At 43.6% G+C, this 20,904-nt stretch overlaps 1 protein-coding gene across 1 annotated transcript in view; it reads left to right on the forward strand.

Moving 5' to 3' along the window:
* Positions 1-20,568, forward strand: part of LOC119454364 (fatty acid synthase-like) — a 50,910-nt gene extending 30,342 nt beyond the window's left edge. Inside the window, exons 8-13 of the mRNA XM_049668035.1 lie at positions 375-494; positions 6,817-7,175; positions 11,604-11,957; positions 13,448-13,691; positions 14,472-14,711; positions 20,341-20,568. Of these exons, the coding sequence (XP_049523992.1) occupies positions 375-494; positions 6,817-7,175; positions 11,604-11,957; positions 13,448-13,691; positions 14,472-14,711; positions 20,341-20,522 (1,499 nt within the window). The 3' untranslated portion in view covers positions 20,523-20,568. The remainder of the gene's footprint in view (positions 1-374; positions 495-6,816; positions 7,176-11,603; positions 11,958-13,447; positions 13,692-14,471; positions 14,712-20,340) is intronic.
* The last annotated feature ends 336 nt before the right edge of the window (positions 20,569-20,904 follow it).

Here is a 20,904-nt window from a genome sequence, read left to right on the forward strand (position 1 = left end):
TAACGTAATTACATAGAATAAAAACGGGATTATGTGAGTTCATCCGATAGTAGCGTGATCTGATTAATATGATTGAAAGTAAAAAGAAGAGGCGCATTCTTTAGAAAATAATTGAAAAGGGCAGTCTCGCACACAAAACCCATTGCATGGTGACATCAAAATGCCTGTAGCTTCTTTCCCACAGCAATGAAATGTAAAAGTTGTATTATTTTCCTATTTGATATCGCTCAGTGCGGTCTCCCTGCTGGTGTGCTAAGTTGTGAAAACGAAGTTATGCTTTGAGCTCTTTAGACAGCATGTGTTTCGAATACGTGAATGCAGCGCATTATTGTTCACGGCTTCAACCACTTTAACCTACTTCGCGTGGTGCACAGGTTCCGCGACGGAGCGACAATTCCTGAAGAGCCACTTCCCACAACTGGAAGACAGCCACATTGTAAACTACAGCAGCATTTGCTTAGAAGAACAGATCCTTGGACAGACACAAGGCAGAGGTGAGTGGCTAAATGTTGTGACTGATAGAAATGGCATTTGTGAATACAGGAAACGCACATGTCTGATGTTTGACTAGTATTTATTGGCCATATAGGTTATTTTCTTATCCTGCGTATGTTTGCTGAGTCAGGCTTTTTGTAAGATAACATCCTTTCAAAATATTCAGAGCTTTCCACCCTGTGAAGAGGGAAGTCCACTTAAACTGGCGCTCTGGTGGGATTTGCTATGTCGGGGTTTACATATATTGGGGATTTGCTGTGTTGAATTTGGCTACAAAATGGTAAACCTACCCCTTCGCTACGTACTCGGGAAAGAAGCTTCGGTTCCGGCTCCAAGTATTATTATTTGATTTGAAAACATACATTTGACCGGTTAGGTTAGGTTAGAAGATGCGGGCAAGATACACGATGCTACCCTTTCAGAATTGAATCAGAAGCTTGCAAAATTGGACAAGGTCTTAGAGTTATCTAAGGCGAATGAATTGAAAATACAAAAACTGGAAGAAGCGGTACAACATTTGGAAGAAGTTTTGTTGACTGAAAATAAAAAGCTTGTTGACTTCGAAGACCGAGCTCGCAGAAACAACCTCTTAGTTTTCGGTATTAAAGAATGCCGTGACGAAAAAAGACAGGATCTTGAAAATAATGTTGTCCGCAATGTTTTCCAAGAAAAGCTTAGCGTTAGTATCAGTTCAGTGGAACGTATTCATAGGATTGGTAGGCCGGGAAAGAATAAGATAAGACCTGTGATTGTGCGCCTGTACAACTATAACGAAAAGATATCCCTCTTTAAGAATTGCGCGAAACTAATAGGTACCGGCATATCAATTTCCAATGATTATTCTCAAGAAACCTTGCAGATCAGAAAGAAATTGTGGTAGTCCGGATTAGACGATAGTCTTCCAAATGACAAACTGAAACTTGTTCACGACAAGTTGTTTGTGAATGGTAACGTCTGTACATGGGACAAGGCTAAGAATTGTAAAGTCTTGCTCCATAAAAATACTGAATCAAATGACTGACGCTCTTGTACTAAAGAGGAGCCTGCGCAGAAGGTTCTTCGTATTGTTTGTGTGAATGCGCAAAGTGTGTGCAATAAACCAGAACGGCTTGAATGCATTTTACTATCATATGACCCTCACATAGCCGTAATCACAGAAACGTGGCTTCACGCTGATATCCCAGATAGTTGCGTACTCCCACCTTCATATTGATGTTATCGGAAAGATCGTGAAACAAAAGGAAGTGGTATTGCAATTCTTGTAAAAAGTGAACTTCCATCCTTTTCGCTACCAGGCGTTAATAACGGTCACGAAAGCGTTTTTTGCAAATTTGAATTCAGTGGCAACACATTCATTATTGCGGTAGTTTACAGGCCACTAGGATCCGCACCAGAATTTTTGTTAGAACTCTATGATTACATAGAAAAATACCGTGATCAGAATGTAATTGTTGCTAGAGATTTTAACCTTCCTTTTATTAACTGGGTGGAAATTAAGTCTGGTTCGTTTGATGTTCACAGTTCTGAAGTGTTGTTTAACATAATGCTTGCATATAACCTTAAGCAAACGGTCCTTGTCCCCATGCATGTAACAGATTCTACCTCTTCAATTTTAGATCTTGTATTTTGCTCAAATCACATTCGGGGTTGTGTAACGCAGGTTCACGATGGCATTTCAGATCACAGTCTTATTTATTTTACTTGCATCTTCCCGCGAAGGGCGGGCTCTCATAAACCGAAAACCGTGGTTGTGAAAAACTATTCTGCTGCGGATGATGTCCAAATTGCGCTTTATTTAGAGGACTGTCTTTTCTCCTTTTGTGATGATGATATTTAAGTACTATGGACCAAGTTTAAATCAAGGTGTCACCACTGTATAAAAAACTTTATTTCAGACAGAGTAAAAAAGTTGTCGCAGTTTCACCTGAAAGGCGAAGCATCAATTGCGATAGCAAACTTGTAGAGAGCTATACGGAGTAATGATATTAGCTTTATCAGCTGTATAAACTTGGACATGCAGCAACATCGGCAACACGCAGAACTGTTGAAGATGCCATCGGCGTTTTGCCCGCGTTCGCTCAAAATGCGTGCGGCGTTGGTGACTGTTGCCGGAGCCTCTGATATAAATAGGCACTGCGTGCCGCAGCTAAACGTCGCCTCCCTTCCCTCCCCCTCCCCCACGGCCTCTCGCTCGTCGAAAGAAGGCGCGTTTGCTCTACATACATGGTGATTGTGAAGGAGAACAGAGACGCCTACTTTTGCAGCCCTTAAGCGAGCACGGCGCAGAACGCGCGTTTGTTCTCCGCCGTGCGTTCACTCCCCGTGAAAGACGCGCCCCTCGCGCCCTTTCACTCGCACATACAGCGTTCGGCGCGCGGCGACGATTTCTTCTCCAAATGACGTCATACGGAACCTCACGGCGACGGCGACGGCGACGCCGACGGCAGAAATCTGCTTTTGAGTGTCCATATAATTGCTATCGCAATAAAAAGGTTGGTCGAGAGAGCCCTTGGATCACCAGAGAGCTGCTCCAGATAAAACGTAGGTTAAATCGTCGCAGGAAATTAAAGTTCGCTGACGATAATGTGCTTAAAGAACTAAAAACTACCATTGAGTATAAAATGCGAGAGTCCCGAGAACGTTATTTTACTGAAACACTTGGGCGTTTTGCATCAGAAAGCCCACGAAAAATCTGGCAGTTCTTGGGGAACAAGGGTCATCGACGAATCGAGCAGGTGGCGTTGGGCAACACTTTCGTTACAGACAGCAGGCAAATAGCGCAAATGTTTAATTGTCACTTTCAAAGTGTGTTTTCAAAGCCGGACACCGATTGTGATATCACTCCCGCAACAGATCAATCAGGCGGTTTGTCCATATCCTTAGAGGGTGTAGTTGAACTACTCTTACGGTTAGACGCAAAGAAGTCAACAGGTCTAGATAAAATTCCGGCTATTTTTCTTAAAAGATATGCACAGATGATAGGTAGATTTCTCCTCGTAATATTTATAAGTCCGTATAAACTGGTAAAGTACCGGCAGATTGGCGCCTGGCTCGTGTTGTTCCTGTTTTTAAAAGGGTAGCCCGATGGAAATTAGTAATTGTCGACCAATTTCACTTACATGTATTTCTTGCAAGGTGTTGGAGCATATTTTGGTGAAATATTTAAATAATTTCTTGGATTAACACAATATCATACACAATGCACAGCATGGGTTCCGACGGTGATTTTCTACTAAGACGCAGTTAGTAGGAACCATTAATGAATTTGCTAAAGTTTTAGATATGAATGGTCAGGTGGACATAATATTTTTGGACTTCTCCAAAGCATTCGACAGGGTGTCGTCTCACAACAAACTAATCCTAAAGATGAAAACAATTGGTATACCTCCCGAAATAATCAACTGGGTTATATGTTATTTGACTAACAGAAAACAATATGTAGATGTAGACGAATCATGCTCTGGAAATTTAGATGTTTACTCGAGAGTACCCCAAGGATCTGTGATAGGACCAGTCTTGTTTAACCTCTGTATCAACGATATGATAGACTCTGTCAAATCAACTGTCTCCGTTAAATTGTTTGCCGATGACTGTGTCATTTTTAAAACTATAAATTCTGTTTCTGACTAACATGAGTTGAATGTGAATCTAAAACTACTGGCAGAATGGTGTGCTAAATGGGATATGATTATTTTTTTTAAAGAACAGTACAGATGTGCCTTACTAATAAAAGAAACAAACTGGTGTTTTCGTATAACATAAACGGTAACATGATCCAACAAGTAGAAGAAATAAATATTTAGGAATTACCATTACATCCAGGCTCAAATGGACCACGCACATTGATAACATATGCTCGTCCGCTCGCAAAAAATTAGGCTTTCTAAAACACAAGTTAAGAAGGTCATCAAACTAACTCAGAAACAAGGCGTACAAAGCCATAGTAAGACCTTCTCTTGAGTATGCAAGTATTGTATGGGATCCTCACACAACAGTAGATATAGAAAAGATAGAAAAAATTCAAAGATTAGGGGCTCGTTTTATATACAACCGCTACAAACGCCGGGACTCTCCGTCTACTATGTTGCAAGAAGCGAAGCTGGAAGGCTTAAAAGACCGCAGAACAATTGCTAGAATTAAGTTTCTAAGCCGATTGTATTTCTCGAAACTAGGCATTGATCCCCAAGAGTACATAACTACACAATCATTTGACAAATCCCCTCATAGGCATCAACACTATATTGAACCTTTTTTGCTCGCACGGATGTTTATAAGTATTCATTTTTCCCCAAAACAATAGCAGACTGGAATGGACTGCCGCATCATTGCCTCCTCCTTGCTCCTGATGAATGATATGGATTGTCAGAATGCATTATCTGTGATGTGCTATATTGTTAACGTTGTGCGTTGCTTCTTTTCTTTTTATGACGTTTTTTATCTCGTTCAGCTTTCTATAAGTACGCATCGTCCATTCTGGTGTCTCTTTTTCAAGGTCGAATACTTTTGTCTTTTTGTATTTTGCCTCTCCTGCCTGGACCGTATTCGGTCCGCAGTATGTGATAAATAAAAAAAGGAAAGCGAGGAGCAGGCTGGGAACTGCCACCGGAAGGGGCACAACGCCTGCCTACTCTTTACAATGGAGGACATAGAAACATAGAAATGGAAGATAGAAAGAAGAGGAGGAAAGAGGAAAGAAAGAGCAAGATGACAAATCTCAAAGAATACAGTAGAACACACAGTACAGGTCACACACAGCAGGGCCGCTAACAGCAGGTCACTGCAGCTCACGCTACTGAAAAACGTTAAATTGAAGAAACAGTCTCTAAGTTACAAACGTGGACATAAGTTAGTTCCAGAAAAGTAAAGAGAGTGCGATGAGCCTGTTCACGTCGAGATGCACAAGTACTGGGGTACAAACATTCGTCTAGTGTCGTACATCGCAGGCCAACAACGGGGTATTTTTTAACGCTTAGACGATGGTTTTACAATGCCCGGCTCTGAAAGAACTGGCTCGACGTCTACGGGCGACGGCGTTCCTAGCTCGTTCCTCATGCTTTTGTACGACGTTCCCAGACAAGAGTACTTGACCAACAGGCGTATTCTGTAAGAGTCCAACTAGTGGACTGTCCACTTCGGCTATTGCGATTGGCTAGTATAGCACGAGCGAGAAGGAGACTGGCGTCCACATCGGCTGTCGCGATTGGCTCCAGCAGCACGAGCGAGAAGGAGCCAGCCAGTCTACGTCTCGCTCGTGCAGCCCTGTCAATACACGCATGCTGAGCAGCCGGAGGGGCGAGGGGAAGAGCGCGCGTCAGCAGCCGAGGCGGAGGGACGCAAAGGAGCGCCGCCAGTCGAGTCTCACTAGCCTCCCAGCAGGGCTCAACTCCACTCAGGGGGGAACGCGGCATAAAAGAAGGTCGACTGGCGCAAGAGAAGAGATAGCGGGGGCTCAGCCTGCCGGGAGGGAGAAGTGGCCGTGCGCTCAAAAATGCGATGCTCGAACTAATGGCGATGATGATAGTTTTTTTCTACACGCGGACACAATCCTGGGAAACCTAGCCCTTAACAGCTTCGCTGTAAAAATGCAGTGATCTATCTGAACGCTCCTTCAAGCCTTACAAAAGCGTTTAAAGAGACAAAGTACAAATCGTAATCATGAAAAATAATTGTCAGATTATTTTTGCTTAGCACTTTCTTATACAATGTGTAGCGTTTCTAAGTTGAATTCGTTAATAGCTCGCAGTGGTGAGGTTTAGGTCAACGTAATAAAGAAAAAAGTTTTCGAGAACTGTAACGAAGGTCACAATATAAATGGCTACAAACCCAAAAGCGACAAAGCCTGCAAAAAATAGCATTTCTTTACTTTCAAGTTTTCCATGGGCGTTTTTCAATAGAAATACAAACACAGTGCCAAATTCACCAGAATTCTGTGCGAAATGTCACTACGGCACCTTATTATTCAGCAGCCATCATCAAGGCCAAAGCGTTAGCGTAAGATGCCTCACAGATTCTTGGCAATTTTCTTCGTTACCTTTCCTTCCTTTTTGCTCACGGGGTGCATTATTTTCTCGCAATATTATCGGTCACTGCATTTCACCCTTTTGCTCCATACGTAACTCCGTCGTTCCACGTTCCTTCTATTGAGCCTTCGTTCATTTATGGGTGTCTTTATGTTCATCTTTCATTCGTACTTTAAGTGTCGTATAAGGTTTCTTTTATTTCTACACTGTCATGCATACATCTGATTGTTTTTTTTTGTCTACGTTGCGGTCTGTTCACTGCTCTCAATGGCGTAATTTTCTTGTTACGTTCGCTCTTTAGGTGTGGACCTCGTGTTCAACACTCTTCAAGGTGCCCATAGCAAAGCCATTGCTCACTGTCTGACTTCGAATGGCCGATACCTTATTATCAACGCCGCCGGCACCTCCTCACATCCTCCACACGAAGAAGTGTCTTCGAAAAAGAAGGTCGTCAACGTGATCACCGTCCCGGCAAATGTCCTGTTCTTGAACGATACCACCGCTGTGGAGGACAAGCAGCGAGTGGCTGAGCTAGTGCGTGGAGGAATCGCATCGGGTGCCGTAAGGCCGCTGCCTGCCACAGTGTTCACGCGAGACAAGGTTGTGGATGCATTCACGCTTCAAGCTTCTGAAACGAGCAACGGCAAAGTTGTACTAGGGGTAACTTGATTTCAAGTACTTCTTCGGCTTGTCAGTGTCCTTGCAGTTCGACGTGATCACGTGCTGAAGCATGACCTCCGCGGTATGGCATGGAAAGCGCGTAGTTATGTCCAGCACTGTCTACACTTAGTACATTTTAAAAAATTTTTATCACAGAAAAAAAAATCTGCTTTGTGGCGTTTTACGTGCCAAGACCAGGTCTGATTATGAGGCACGCCGTAGCGGTGGGCTTCGGCTTAATCTTGACCACCTGGGGTTTTTTCACGTGCACTGCAACGCAAGACTTCGCTGACAATTACGATACTCCCTAATTTGAAATTTGAGCGCATCTCTATACGTGTTTTCATTTCATGTTTATTAGCTGGCGCGAACAATCTGTTTTGTGCGGCAGCTTGCAGACGGAGCGAAGCGTGGAGCGAAGCGTGGAGCGAAGCGTGGAGCGACTGCCTTGCTAATCGGGAGCTTCCGAGAGGCAGCGCGTGGGTGACCCGTGGGTGCGATTCACAGCTGCCGCCGCAGACAGACCTCGGCACATGCACCGCTTTGTTTCCATATATGGTATATCGGGGGCGTCATAGGTGAACAGACGACGCGCGCTACTCTTGCGCCATCTCTTAGTCATCGTCGCCGCACAGCAAGTCTTGCGCGGCACTACGCTGTTCTTCTCACTTTTTCGCCATACCCTCCTCCTCCGCTCTCCGCTTCATGCTTTCACTGTAGCCTCCTCTTCCTCCCCTTCCCTCCTCGCGCTCTTTTCGTTATCACCGTCTTTCATCCCCCGCTGCGCTCGTTCGGACGCCCACACTCGCCACAAGAACGAGCGCGCACAAGCTGCCCTCTAAAATGAGGCGGCCAACATGACTACGAGGTCTGTCCCAAAAGTTCTTGCATTGAGTCAGAAAAAAGGGGGAAAGCGTGTTGCGGCGCTGCTTTCTCGAGCTCCAGGAAAAATTGCACCCCGTTTAACTCAGTGCGAAATGTAATGATCTATGACAAACCAAATTTGCATGCATGCACTGCCTGCGCAAGCAAGAGTTGGTTTTGTCGCGATGTAGGTAGGCCAACACATGAAACAAATGATCTTTAGAAATTTAGTCGTTAGAATTCCGATACAAAATGACATACAATTGTATCAGATATCATGGCACGCCAATTAAAATTATGTTTTAAAGTAAAGAAATGTCATCAAGCCGGTTCTGCAGTTTCAAGACCCATGAAACTTCAAGACGATCTTCTACCTCGTGCGACTGTGAAAACGTTGATAGTGTACCTTCTCTAAAGTTCAGCGACCGCCAAATGCCTGTTATCAGTAGTGATGGCTTGATACCGGAAGCACCCGGTTTGGGAAAGTCATCTCTTCACATAGTCCTCACTAAAGCTTTAGATTTGTAAAAGGTTTGCGCAAAGTTGGTATCAAAACTATCCATTTCTGAGCCAAATTATTCATAAAAATAATTTTCCATTGATGGGAAAACTCCAGACGAAAGCTTTCTCCTTTAAAGATTTATCACTGGTGACGAACCCTAGATTTAGGAATACGACATGTGGTTGAAGTCGCTGAATGGAAATTGAAACAAACAAATATAAGCTAAGGTCACAGAAAAGCGCAAAGAGCAAAGCGGTATCAAATCCGTGTTGTTCTTTTATATACAGGGTGTCCCAGCTATCACGCAGCACGATTTAAAAAAAAGAGGAACGGCGTTACGCGAAGCCAACCTAGTGCGTATTGTTTCCAGTACAGTGGAGTAGCCGCCAGTATTTTTTTTCGTCACTGAGATTTAATTAATTATTTGTAATTAATTAGCTAACTTGAGAAGTACTGTGCTAATTATCAAAGTGTCAATGAGAAAGTTGTAGATCAACATGAAAAACTGCCGATACAGCTTTCTATTGCTCAATACGTGCTACATAAATGTGTTTTTTCCGAGTGTGAAAGAAGCCCGCGAATACACGCAGAATTGCCGCACGACTGGCCGCTCGAGGCGCTTTGCGTGTATTCGCGGGCTTCTTTCCTGCTCGGAAAAACACATTTATGTAGCACGTACTGAGCAACAGAAAGTCCAGCAGAAGGTCCTGAGGAGAAAGAAATAAATCGAGGCCGGAGGCCCCGCCAATCAATCCGGTGGCTCCACCCAGGTCGGGGCCGGTAGACAGAGTCCTTCGGCGACGGCCCGGGCCCTCTGGACAGCCTTGAGCTGAGCGAGGGGCTCTGTGCTTCTGAGCGCTGAGTCCCAGGAGGACTGTTCGTGAAAGTCCGTGCCCCCATCAAAATGCCGCCTGCCGCGGCCGGGATGCGATCCCCCAACCTCTGGCTTAGCAGCGCAAGATCAAAGCCCCAACGCCACCATGGCTGGTACCATAAATGTTTATTCTCAGAAGGGCAAAATTCTCCGTAGACCTCCACTACGGCGTCCGAGCGACGTAAACCGACTATTGGCAACAAAATTATCATTTCTCTTCCCCGTTTTTTTTTATTCTGTTTATGTTAATTATAGTCATTGTAGAAAATTATTTGTCTAAGCGTATCGTACTGCCACTATTTCTCATCGTCCTAAAACGTGTACGTGACAGCAATTTCAAATTTAGTGAGAATTGGGGAATTCCGGAAACGTTTACGGTCTGCTTGAAATAAGAAGCGTTGATAATAATTATTCATCCCTAGTTTCTTCTCCAGTTTTACTGCGTTACACGAGGAGGTATGTAGTTGGTAACCCAGGGTCCCCGGTTAACTCGACAAGGCACCTTGTTTCTATTTGGTAGCAGGTTCGTAGCAGGTATTCAGGTTTTCTTCAGCTACTAGACAAGGCACCACCTTTTAATTTGTTTAAAATTAGGCGCATGGCATTGGTAATATGTAGGCAAAGTTCAAAATGTGTGGAATGACTACATACTTAGCGGCAAATTATTGTTCAAGCTGATCTTCAGCTTTTTAATGCCATTTATGAACACTGTAGATTTTATCCCGCGTCCCTGGCACAACTATGCACGCAAGTGAGATCAAATTTCACGAAACATTTGCGACGGGAGACATTGTGTTCAACGTTGTGTTGAAGTAAAGTGTATGTCGATAAATTACTGCCTTTTTTGAAATTTCCTAACGGGTGTTCGAAAGCGTTATATGCGAGCAAAGTTTCAAACGCGCGAGTCACTTACACGTATAAGGGCAATGATCTAACACTACATGGACGAATGGTGCCTGCAGGCAACATACGAGAAAAAAATGCTGTTTCGGCATTGAGTACGAGGTTTCTGCCTAAATATATTCAGCCAACACTCAATCAACTGCAGCAAGTGTCATTTGTTGGCTCAGAGCAGAATCACAGGACAACAAATAAGTTCGGCACGCAAGTCGCTTTCTTGGGAAAGCACGGTCAGAGGAGACAGGCCGCTGCAACATATCCGGCTGAAATGGTACCACACATGAGATTTGAAGCAAATTAAATGTACACCTATAGACCAGATATGATGAGAGCTGTCTGTACAAATTTGAAATGAAGCCATAGGTGGATTCGGGAGAAGCCCACTTCCAGATTTCTGGCTGGTGTTTCCGCCCTATTGCTGAAAAAGCTTCCGCAAAGTATGTTTTCTCTGTGTTGACTGCTCTTATTCTCGGTGTGTTTTGCACATTTCGATCGAAAATAATTATTTTTGTGTATGTATATATGCCGTTACAAAGGGTTAAAATATAGTATTTGACTACAGGCAACTGACAAACTTATTGGAAATTATCTAAAGAAACCGCTTTCCTAGAAATTGCGCTTTGATTCTGCAAGGTCGCCCAAGTATGCTGACTTTTTGTTGTGCTTTCGACCATAGTTTCTACTTTTGTTTTTCTGCGCTGAATGTCAGGAGTTGGAAAGGAAAGCTAGATTACGCATAGTTCGTGCATTGCCACGCCAGCAAGTTCAATAAGGATGAACGATGTAAGAGAAGATGCGCATGAGAATAATTGGGCAGAAATCTTAGGCGAACGATTCAGTTAAGCGATAGCTTGGTGGTAGACATAATGAGATATGCTACTGGAAACGCTAACTGCTTAGCTCTGTAGTTATTGCTATGAGGGGTGTGGGTCATGTGACGTTGCGCTGTCTGCTTGATCAGCCCGCGTTATGAACTACATTAAAACCATTACGCGCATAGCGCACGGCTATGACGATCAGCCCAACAAGTCACAACCTTTGATTGCACTGTCTCCGCGATTGACCCAGTTTTGATGACATTACCTCCTGTACCAGCGCAGTTTACTATGCCGTTGAGGCGACAATGCCGTCTAAACAAAGTGAAATACGCCAATGAAAGCTGTGTAATTTAAAATTTGGAGAGCGATCTTTTGGCAAGACACTATGTGCACTCCCCTGAGTCTGGTTAATCTTATTGCTTTGCCTCCGGTTTGTCTCTCACAATGTGACGCGCGGCAATATCGCTCAGGTTCGACCAGAGAAAAGCCACCAAATCGAGGACAACAGTCATCCCTTCACGGTAGAAGCCATCGCCCGCACATACTTCTACAATGACAAGGCTTACGTCATCGTCGGAGAACTGAGCGGCTTCGCTGTAGAGTTCGTGGACTGGATGGTCAGTCGAGGCTGCCGGAAGCTTCTTCTCACAGCGAGTCATGGTGTGCTTACGGGGTATCCACGTCTTCGCCTGCATCGGTGGAAGGCAGTCGGCACCTCGGTAGTCGTCAGCGAAGCCGACGTGTCGACAACGCACGGTGCTTTGCAGATTATCAAGGAAGCCGAAGCAATGGGTCCGGTCGGCGGCATCTTCAACGTTTCTGCGGTAAGCCAGCACCACTTGTCAACCTAAACCATTCATTGCATATCGTTATTTCTCCATGAGATCGTCGTTATGGTAGCAAACGCTTCTGCACTGCAAGTACAGAAATTTAAATCACGTGAGGCGAAAGGTCTCAATAGCTTCAAGGGACTAAGCACTCAACGCTCTCTCTAGAAAATTTGTTGCTGCATCAGCCTGTGACATACCGAGCTACTCTCGCCGGAAGTTCCTCAAATGAGGTATCATCGAGGTCTGCGTGATGTGTACGTCTTGTCTGCCACGTACGACGTAAGGATGTGCCGTTGTGTACTGCGCACATACACACCGCCCTCACACCCAGCGACTCGTCTGTGCAAGGAAAGCTGAGTAGCCGTTTACCAGCCGCTGTATCTGAGAGAGTATTACGTCCTGACGCCGAGCACCAGGTCGAGTGTTCAATTCCTTGCCTGGCGCCTGCATTTGGATGTGGTCAAAATTTTAGAGCGCTCATGATTCGTTCGAAAATGTTCGAATTTACTTTATTCTATTTTATATACTTGGATTTTGTTTCAACATCCGCTTTGGCGAGAATAGAGTGCTTAATGGGTTGTCTGTCTCAGTGGCAACAGAGCTCCTGTCATTACCAAAGTTGTCCGCGATTGCCTTTGATTTACTTGAAACGAAATTGCTAAATAAACAAGGCACATGTGTTACCAATTGCTATGTGCGCGTAAAATTACACCGCGGATGACACACAGCGCACAACGTATGGGAGACGTGCCGCACATCGTAACGTGATAGCAGATATACCAAAAATTAACACGGGTTGGATCGAAACGACGACCATCGGTTTAAACGCAGCGTTCTCACAACTGCGCCGTGACCGCTTTCTGGATAAAAGGATGTAATATACGTTTTCTAAGACCGTCCTTTCCCGCATCTGTAAATACCATGAATCAGGAAAGTTTTTAGTGTCGCGGAGTGGCTTTTCTGCACACTTGTGCCGAGGGAAGAGCCTGTATGCGACGCGGCGAGTAATCCGGCACCGCTATGCAAAGTAATTTTAGCGGATATTATATAGCTTTGAAAGATTACTAAGTGAATGAGAGGTAAAGCAAGTGGAATCATGCTTTCAAAGAGCCTTGAGAATATGCACACGATTCAAGAAGTGACGCTGAACGGCATACGTTTGGGGATGACGGAATTTTCAAAATCACGTGAGTTTCCTTAAACGTAGTGAGGTCTTGTGAGTTCACTACTGTTCACTGAAATTAGACGGGGTTGCCGTTGTTGCTCGATGGGGTCGTCTACTCCTTGCGTGAGTGTAGCTGCATGGACACTCATGTAGGAAAGTTGTTGCGAGAATTAAGATACGTGACGAGGCGTGTCCGATCGAACACTTTTCGATGCGTCAAGGCTTCGTTTATTGACAGCCTTGCCTCTGGAAGGCTCATTTTGCGCCTCGTATGATTGGAGAAGTAATCATGAAAAACTTTGTTTCGCTTCGCGTGCAGTGCCATGAGGACAGCTGGGTAGCCAATCAGGCGTCCGAGGTGTTTCAAGCAGACCACAAGACTAAGGCTGACGGCACGCGGCATCTGGACGAGCATTCCCGAAAATTATGCCCCCAACTGGACCACTTCGTCGTCTTCTCCTCAATTTCTTCTGGACGCGGGGCTTTGGGCAGGACGTTAACCGGCTACATCGACTCAGCATTAGAGCGCTTGTGTGAACGCCGCGTTGCAGATGGTTTTCCCGGTAAGTTGACAAGATCATATGCTGTTGAACACTGGTGTTCAACTATGCAAAACAGTTTATTCGACGTGTACACTGTTTAAAGTCGCCTAAAGAGAGAGTACCAAAGTCGTAAAATATTTTTATGTCCTGTCTCATCATGGGACAAATGCAAGAAAATAACTTCTGCGTAACAAATGAATGCATATCTACGATGAAAACAAAAGTTTTGATGTTGTTCTTGCGTTCATCTACTCATATTTCAGCGCACGTTCCATGTTGTTAATACGAGGACAGTTGGCGCCGGGAGTCAAATCTGTGACTATACTTCGTATTAGCTTTTAAAATGCAATTTCATGTTAAATATACAGCAGGTAAATTTTTCATTGTGCTGCGCCTGACAGCAATGAAATTTTTTTTCTTCCTACATTCAATAACGATCGAGCTTTATTCTTTTTAGGTGAATAAGCCTTGGACTTTCACCCGCTATAATTGGTAAATTGCAATATGTACCATAGTTAATTACTTTAAAACTGAATTAGTGAAATTTTGTTAATTAACCAATTATACATTTCATGTTTTGTGCAAGTCCACCTCTTCGAGTATGCCAGCACATGGACTAGAATTGTGCTAACAACCACAGGCAATTTACTTTTTTAAGTGTTTGCTCAAACACCCTGTATAAACGCAGCCAGCGGGACTTGAGAGTCCCTATTAAAGCAACAACAGCTGCATGTAAACGTTACACGTGAAAAGCCATCGCTTCCTCTTTCTCTCTTTCTGTCTATTCAATTGTCGTCTTAGGATTGGCCATCCAATGGGGGGCCATAGATGAGGACGGCCAAGCTCATGACGCCCAGAGCTCCCAAGCGGCATTCAAGGCAACACAGCCACAGCGAATGAGGTCCGCCTTGGAGGTCATGGAGAGGTTCCTGAACCAAAGCCACCCCGTTGTCTCCAGCCTGGTCAAGGCTGAAGTCACTTCAAGTTCGGGAAACAAACGAGAAAATAATTTCCTCGTGGACTCGGTGACCAGGATTCTCGGTGAGAAGCTTAACCCTTTCTTCGACTTTAGTGTGCACGAAGAACAAATAGTGCGGCAGCACATACTGCACGCTTTTGCTCATAAATAATTATTGGCCAGATCATCGGTAAATGTCTACGGTAGCTAAGTTCGAACTCGACATCGGCCGGCGCAACCCAGTTTTTCTTTATTTTTAGTGAGGGACGGTCATCCAGACCGAAAGTAGTCGCGCTAAGCGGCTAAGGAAGTCCTCAGTAGTTTGTCACAAAGAAGCTTCGCAGCTAAAGAAATAGTTGTCCTGCTCTGGTGATTGAACCGCGTATTAACGTTTCTACTGGGTGCTTGTTCGTCCAACTGAGTCTTGTACCACCTGCCTTGTATATGGTAACTTGAGGCCAGATTAATCTAGAACCCAAAGCTGAGAAACACCATATATGCTCAATAAGGTAAAGGACGAAAATACTGAAATGAACCCTGCGCATTTTCAAAGAACTATATACTTTGCTATAACCCCGTGTTACTCGCGCACGGCACAACCGTTTAACGCTTTGGGTAAAGGTTGATTAAATAAAAAATTAATACATAGAACGGCCCATAAGCGCACCCCTCTATCGTGAACAGGTTTTCGCAAGTGCAATCGTGACCAAGAGTTTCCGGACCAGGGCTCCTGGGGAAAAAACTAATTTCTTGTCAACTCGGACTGACAACCTGCAACGTACAAATGCTCTGCGATGTTTGCAACATGAAATTCATATTGCATTTCCAAATTTCCGGTTACATGCCAAGGTATCGCTGACATTAATTTTAAACCTTTAGGTTTTATTACATTCCTTCTGTTTATCGCCATCAGCGTTAGCATAGTCATCTGCTGCCCAGTCCATGGGCGAGTGCCAGTACGCGTTTCATTTGGTGCAAGAGAACACATGACGCCACGTGTGCTTCCACTAATGAGAGACGAAAGTTGGTGCACGATTTCCTGGAACACCACCAGATGGTACTGCCCTCCGTACATCTCGAGTGGCGGAACCAACAGATCGCGCCCAAACCTAAAAGAAACACTCGAGGACAATTTCATCAGCACGGTTGTCATAACATGCGATCCTGTTGTGTTTTCCTGTAGGGGGGTAAATATTCCAATGTCTCCCTATGCTGTTTCCTTGAATTTATGACTGACGGTTTTCTCCACATATGCTACTACGCTCATCAGGTCAGATACAGATGTTCGGAAAAGCATCAGTCAAAGTCAGAATTAAACTCAAGACGGGAGCGAAAAACAACGCAGCGCTTGGCTATCAAATAATTTTTATGAGCAGAAATTTTCACTCATTGTAAAAAAAAAACATCACAAAAGATTACCAACTACCATAAACACTATTTAGCAACAAACGCAAGTGGTTTGTCGGGGAAGGTTAATAGTTTACATAGCGGTCAACTCCAATTTCTCTATTCAAGGACACGTGAAACACAGAATACTCTCATTAGGAAACCAATGAACCGTGTTTGATTGAAATTCGACACATTTAAGAGGGACGGCAAATTCGAATTGCAAGAAGCAGAAATTTGTTTGAGGATCTCACAATGTTAGAAAAATTACCTAAATTCGGTAAGCTTTTTTTAAAACATAAAGTACAACAGGTACTGCAGTCCCTTCTGTCAAAAACTGATTACCTCGAGAACCGCAGCCGACGCTGTAATCTACTCTTTTACGGAATGGGCGACGAGAAGGCTCGCGAGTATAGTGAAGAATCCGAAGGTCATGCCCGCAATGTTTGTCAGAGTAAACTAGGAATCGAACAGGCTCATGGACTTGGCAAATTTCAGCCAGGAAAATGCCGTCCTTTTATTGCTAATTTCACCCTCTTTAAATAAAAGCAGCAGATTCTGAGCAACGCTAAAAAGCCCAAAGGAAGTAACATCAGCGTTTCGGAAGACTTTCCAAAACAGTAAGGATGAAACGACATTTTTTATGGGAGTACGCCAAGTCCCGAGAGGAAAAAGGCGATAAAGTGAGCCTTCGATATGATACTCTGATCATGAATGAGCAGAAGTATATGTATGACGATGGCGTGAAACAAGTATTACCGCTGACTTGACCATCCCAAAGAAACGACGCAGGGCTTTGCTTTCTTCTGGTCAACTGTAGAAGTATTAAAAATAAGGTAGATGGTTTTAATTCTTTGATTGAAACAGTCAAGCCAACTGTTATCGTGGGGTCTGAGTCGTGGTTAGACGACGACATTGCTGACAATGAAGTAGTTCCTGGCGGTTTCACCGCCTATAGAAAGGACAGAAATTATGACGGTGGAGGTGTGTTTATTAGTTCATTAGTTAGTAGATAGCATTCTTTCGTCAAGCACGGTCAAAGTTGACGTAGGCGCTTGTGAGGCGGTGTTCTGCAGGCTCATACTACCTAATAACAAAGTGTTGCTTGTGGGCAGTTTTTACCGGCCACCGGGCTCCTCCGTGAGCGCACTGTTACAGCTTACGAAAGTACTTGAAACGCCGCAGAAAGACACGTTAGTAATCGGTGGTGACGTTAACTTGCCTTCCCTCGGCTGGCACCAACATCCTAATATTGTTACCACAGCGGATAGCTGTAGTCAAGAAATGAAAAACATAATCGACCTTTTTGCGCTTCACGAAATGGTGTTGGAACCAACGCGCGGAGAAAATATTTTAGATTTAATAGTGACAAATCAGCCTGAACTAGTTTTCTCCAGTGTTGTCGTACCTGGTATAAGCGATCACAGCGCCGTGGTGTGCGAGATGCATATTAGTTGTGTAAAAATAGTAACTGGTCCTAATGCGCGGGTTTAACGGGGCCTTAGATTCCTAGCAGTTTTTCAAACACAAGCTGAGACTGAAAGTGTAGCTCATCTGTGGACATTATTTAAACAAAAAATGGTGGAACTAAAGCATCAGTTCGTTCCTTCCTGGATGTTAACCCCAAGGCGCGCTAAGCGTAAACCCTGGTTTACAAAACTGCTGTACAGACTAACACAGAAAAGGCAGAGATGCTATCGCAATTTTCGAGAGGTGCCTACAGAAGAGAATAAAAGAAAATTGCAGGATATAACATGTGAAGTGAAAGTTGCTACTCGTAATATGAAGGATTGTTATTCCGGATCTATGTACTTTAAGTTAAAACAAAATGCTAAAGAATTTTGGAAGCATGTTAAAAGAAATGGTAAGGACAAGGTAGCTCTTCCGTCGTTGGTCGTTGGCGGTAACACGGTACATGACGACATTGCCAAGGCCGAAAATTTTAATCAATACTTCAGCTCTGTCTTCACCCCAGTGGTCAGAACTGATAGAAAGACACAGGACCCTCGAAGCGAAATAGGCGAGATGGATAACTTAACTTTTCCGCACAGGGTATTGAGGTGTTGTTGCTGGGATTAAATGCGTCAAAGGCTTGTGGCCCTGACGGCTTGCCAAACAGACTTCTCCAACTCTGTGCCACATCAGTCGCGCCATATTCAAAGATAATTTATGACAAATCTCTAGAACAGCCCTGTCTTCCGGACGAGCGAAAAGTTGGGAACGTTGTGCCGATCTATAAGTCGGGCGCACGCAGTGAAGTAGCGAATTACCGGCCAGTGTCCTTGACATGTGTTTCTTGCAAGGTTTCGGAGCATATTTTGTATACTACAGTTGTAGCGCATATTAATGAACATTGTTTGTTTAATCCAGCTCAGCACGGGTTTCGGAAAGGCCTTTCCTGCGTTACACAATTAACCAAATTTGCACACGACATAGCAGAATCCCTCAATCATCGACTCTCAGCAGACTATGCTTTCTTGGACTTCCAGAAGGCATTTTGACACTGTACCCCATGCTTCCTTCATTGAAAAACTGGTAGCTTATAATATACATCCGCAGGTTATTTCTTGGATAAGATCAAATCTCGCATCACGAAGGCAGTTTGTCATTGTTAACGGGGCTCAATCTCAGATCGCGAGTGTCACGTCCGGTGTACCTCAAGGATCTGTGTTCGGTCCACTATACATAAATGATATAACTGATGGTATCCAGTCTCTGATGCGTTTATTCGCCGATGATTGCGTGATATACAGGGAAGTGAAATGCGTTGATGATGTGGCTGTTCTTCAACAAGATCTAGACAAAATCAACGAGTGATGTGTAAAGTGCCATATGAAGGTTAATGAAAAAAAATGTGTGCATGACATTTACCAGAAAAAAGTATCCACACATTATCAGTTATAATCTGAACAGCATACCTTTAAAACAAGTATCAGATTAGAAATATCTAGGTGTTTATTTTACGTCTTCGCTAATTTAAGGTGGCAGAGACACGTTGATTACGTTGCAACCAAAGATGGGAAAGTGTTTGGCTTTTTGCGTCGGAATGTCCGAACGTTTCCTGTACCTACTAAAAAATTATTGTGCAATACCAATGTTAGACCACTTCTTGAATATGCCTGCACAGTCTGCGACCCTCCAGCAAAGCGAGACAATGATAAATTGGAAAGTATTCAAAATTTGGCGGCTCGGTTTGTGTCAGGCAATTACCGCACGACTATTGGGGCGGAAAGTATAAAATAAACACTGAATTGGGAGAATTTAGATAATCGTCGACGTAAGTTGCGATTGAAATTCTTGCATGTTGTTTACCATGGTCGTGTCGGGATTGAAAATAGAAAATATATGCTTGCACCTCACTATCTCTCAGACCAAGTTGATCATATGTTGAAGGTAAGGGAAATCGCATGCAAGACTGATTTATTTCGATTGTCTGTCTTTCCTAGAACAATCCACGAACGGAACCAATTGCTGTCAAACATTGTCTCGGTTATTTCTAATGATGTTTTCTTTTCTACGTTAGCATAACCGCGTTTAAGTTTGTTCCAATGACGTGTATTTTTGTGACTGATTGTGATTAGTGGTTATTTTTATTAGTTGTGTGACTGGAGACTATGTATTTTTTTATATTTTTTGTGTATACTCTCCCCCACTGTAATGCCTGTTAAGGCGCTGTGGGTAATAAAGTAAATAAAATAAATAAAAAGTGTGTTAATATTTCAGCATTTTTTTTCCTTTAGTTGTCTGAATACATATAGTTTACAGCGACATTGTTTTTATTTTCGAGGAGCCTCGTGGTGAGTTTATTGCTACAGTTTTTCTAACTTCTCCGTCTTTTTCTACAAAAATTTTTCTTAACAATTTTTTCATGACAACCTAAATTGGCTCCCAAAATTTCGTAGCCTTATTTACCTTTTTTTTACTATAACAAACCTCATAACATTTAGCGCAGTGAATGCCGAATAAAACGGCTTCTCATTTCCCATGTATATATGTGGCATTTCATGGAGCAAATCATCCATCTAAATAACCACTCCCGTCTGTGCGAAAGGATTCCGAAACTTGGCTTACGTACTTGTCACAGCTACAGAGGCTTGTGTTACGCAAAGCAACAATCGTTTTTTTTTTTTTCAATGTCATTCTGTGATTTAATGCTGCATTTCATACAAACAATAATTTTACAGTAAGCACCCGTGTTTATGCGCTTCTGTTCTCGAGTCCCGTGCACGCGCTATTATTGCGAAGACGTATTTCGGTTTTGTTCGTAACGCTCTTCAACCAAGCTGTTCTAAATTATCATTTCTTCATCCCACGGCTTTCCCACAGGCTTCCAAGATTCGTCGAAGCTCAACTATAACAGCAACCTGGGCGAGTTGGGCTTAGACTCAATCATGGGCGCCGAGGTACTAATGGTCATCGAGAAATGCACTGGCCTGGTTCTGTCCGTGCAGGGAGTACGCATGCTGACCCTTAATGGATTGCGAGAGATGAGCAACGAACAACGCTGAAATTAAAGCTGACACAAATATCATCGTTTCAGTCTTCTTTTTTAAGGAAAGGGATAAGAGTTGAAACCGACGGAAATGCTTTTTTCTTCGTCGCCCAAATGAAACCTACAAACTTTCAAAATAAAAGTATTCTCAAAACTGTTCCTTACATCTTTTCCTTGGCTTTATTTTACTGCAATTACTCGGGCGCAGTTAATTGTGATTTGGTTGCATGCGTCGCCCGCAGCATTTCGCTTTGCCTAACACCATCATCATCATCATGCATTTACGTCACAAGAAGTCCCCAGAAAAAAAAAACACTTTCTGTCCAGCCAGGATATCACCCACGGTGCTCAATCACTGATCCATCTTGTCGTCATGCCGTCCGGCTGTTATGGTCATT

Source organism: Dermacentor silvarum, chromosome 5 (genome assembly GCF_013339745.2).
Source record: "Dermacentor silvarum isolate Dsil-2018 chromosome 5, BIME_Dsil_1.4, whole genome shotgun sequence".
Taxonomy (NCBI): Eukaryota; Metazoa; Arthropoda; class Arachnida; order Ixodida; family Ixodidae; genus Dermacentor; species Dermacentor silvarum.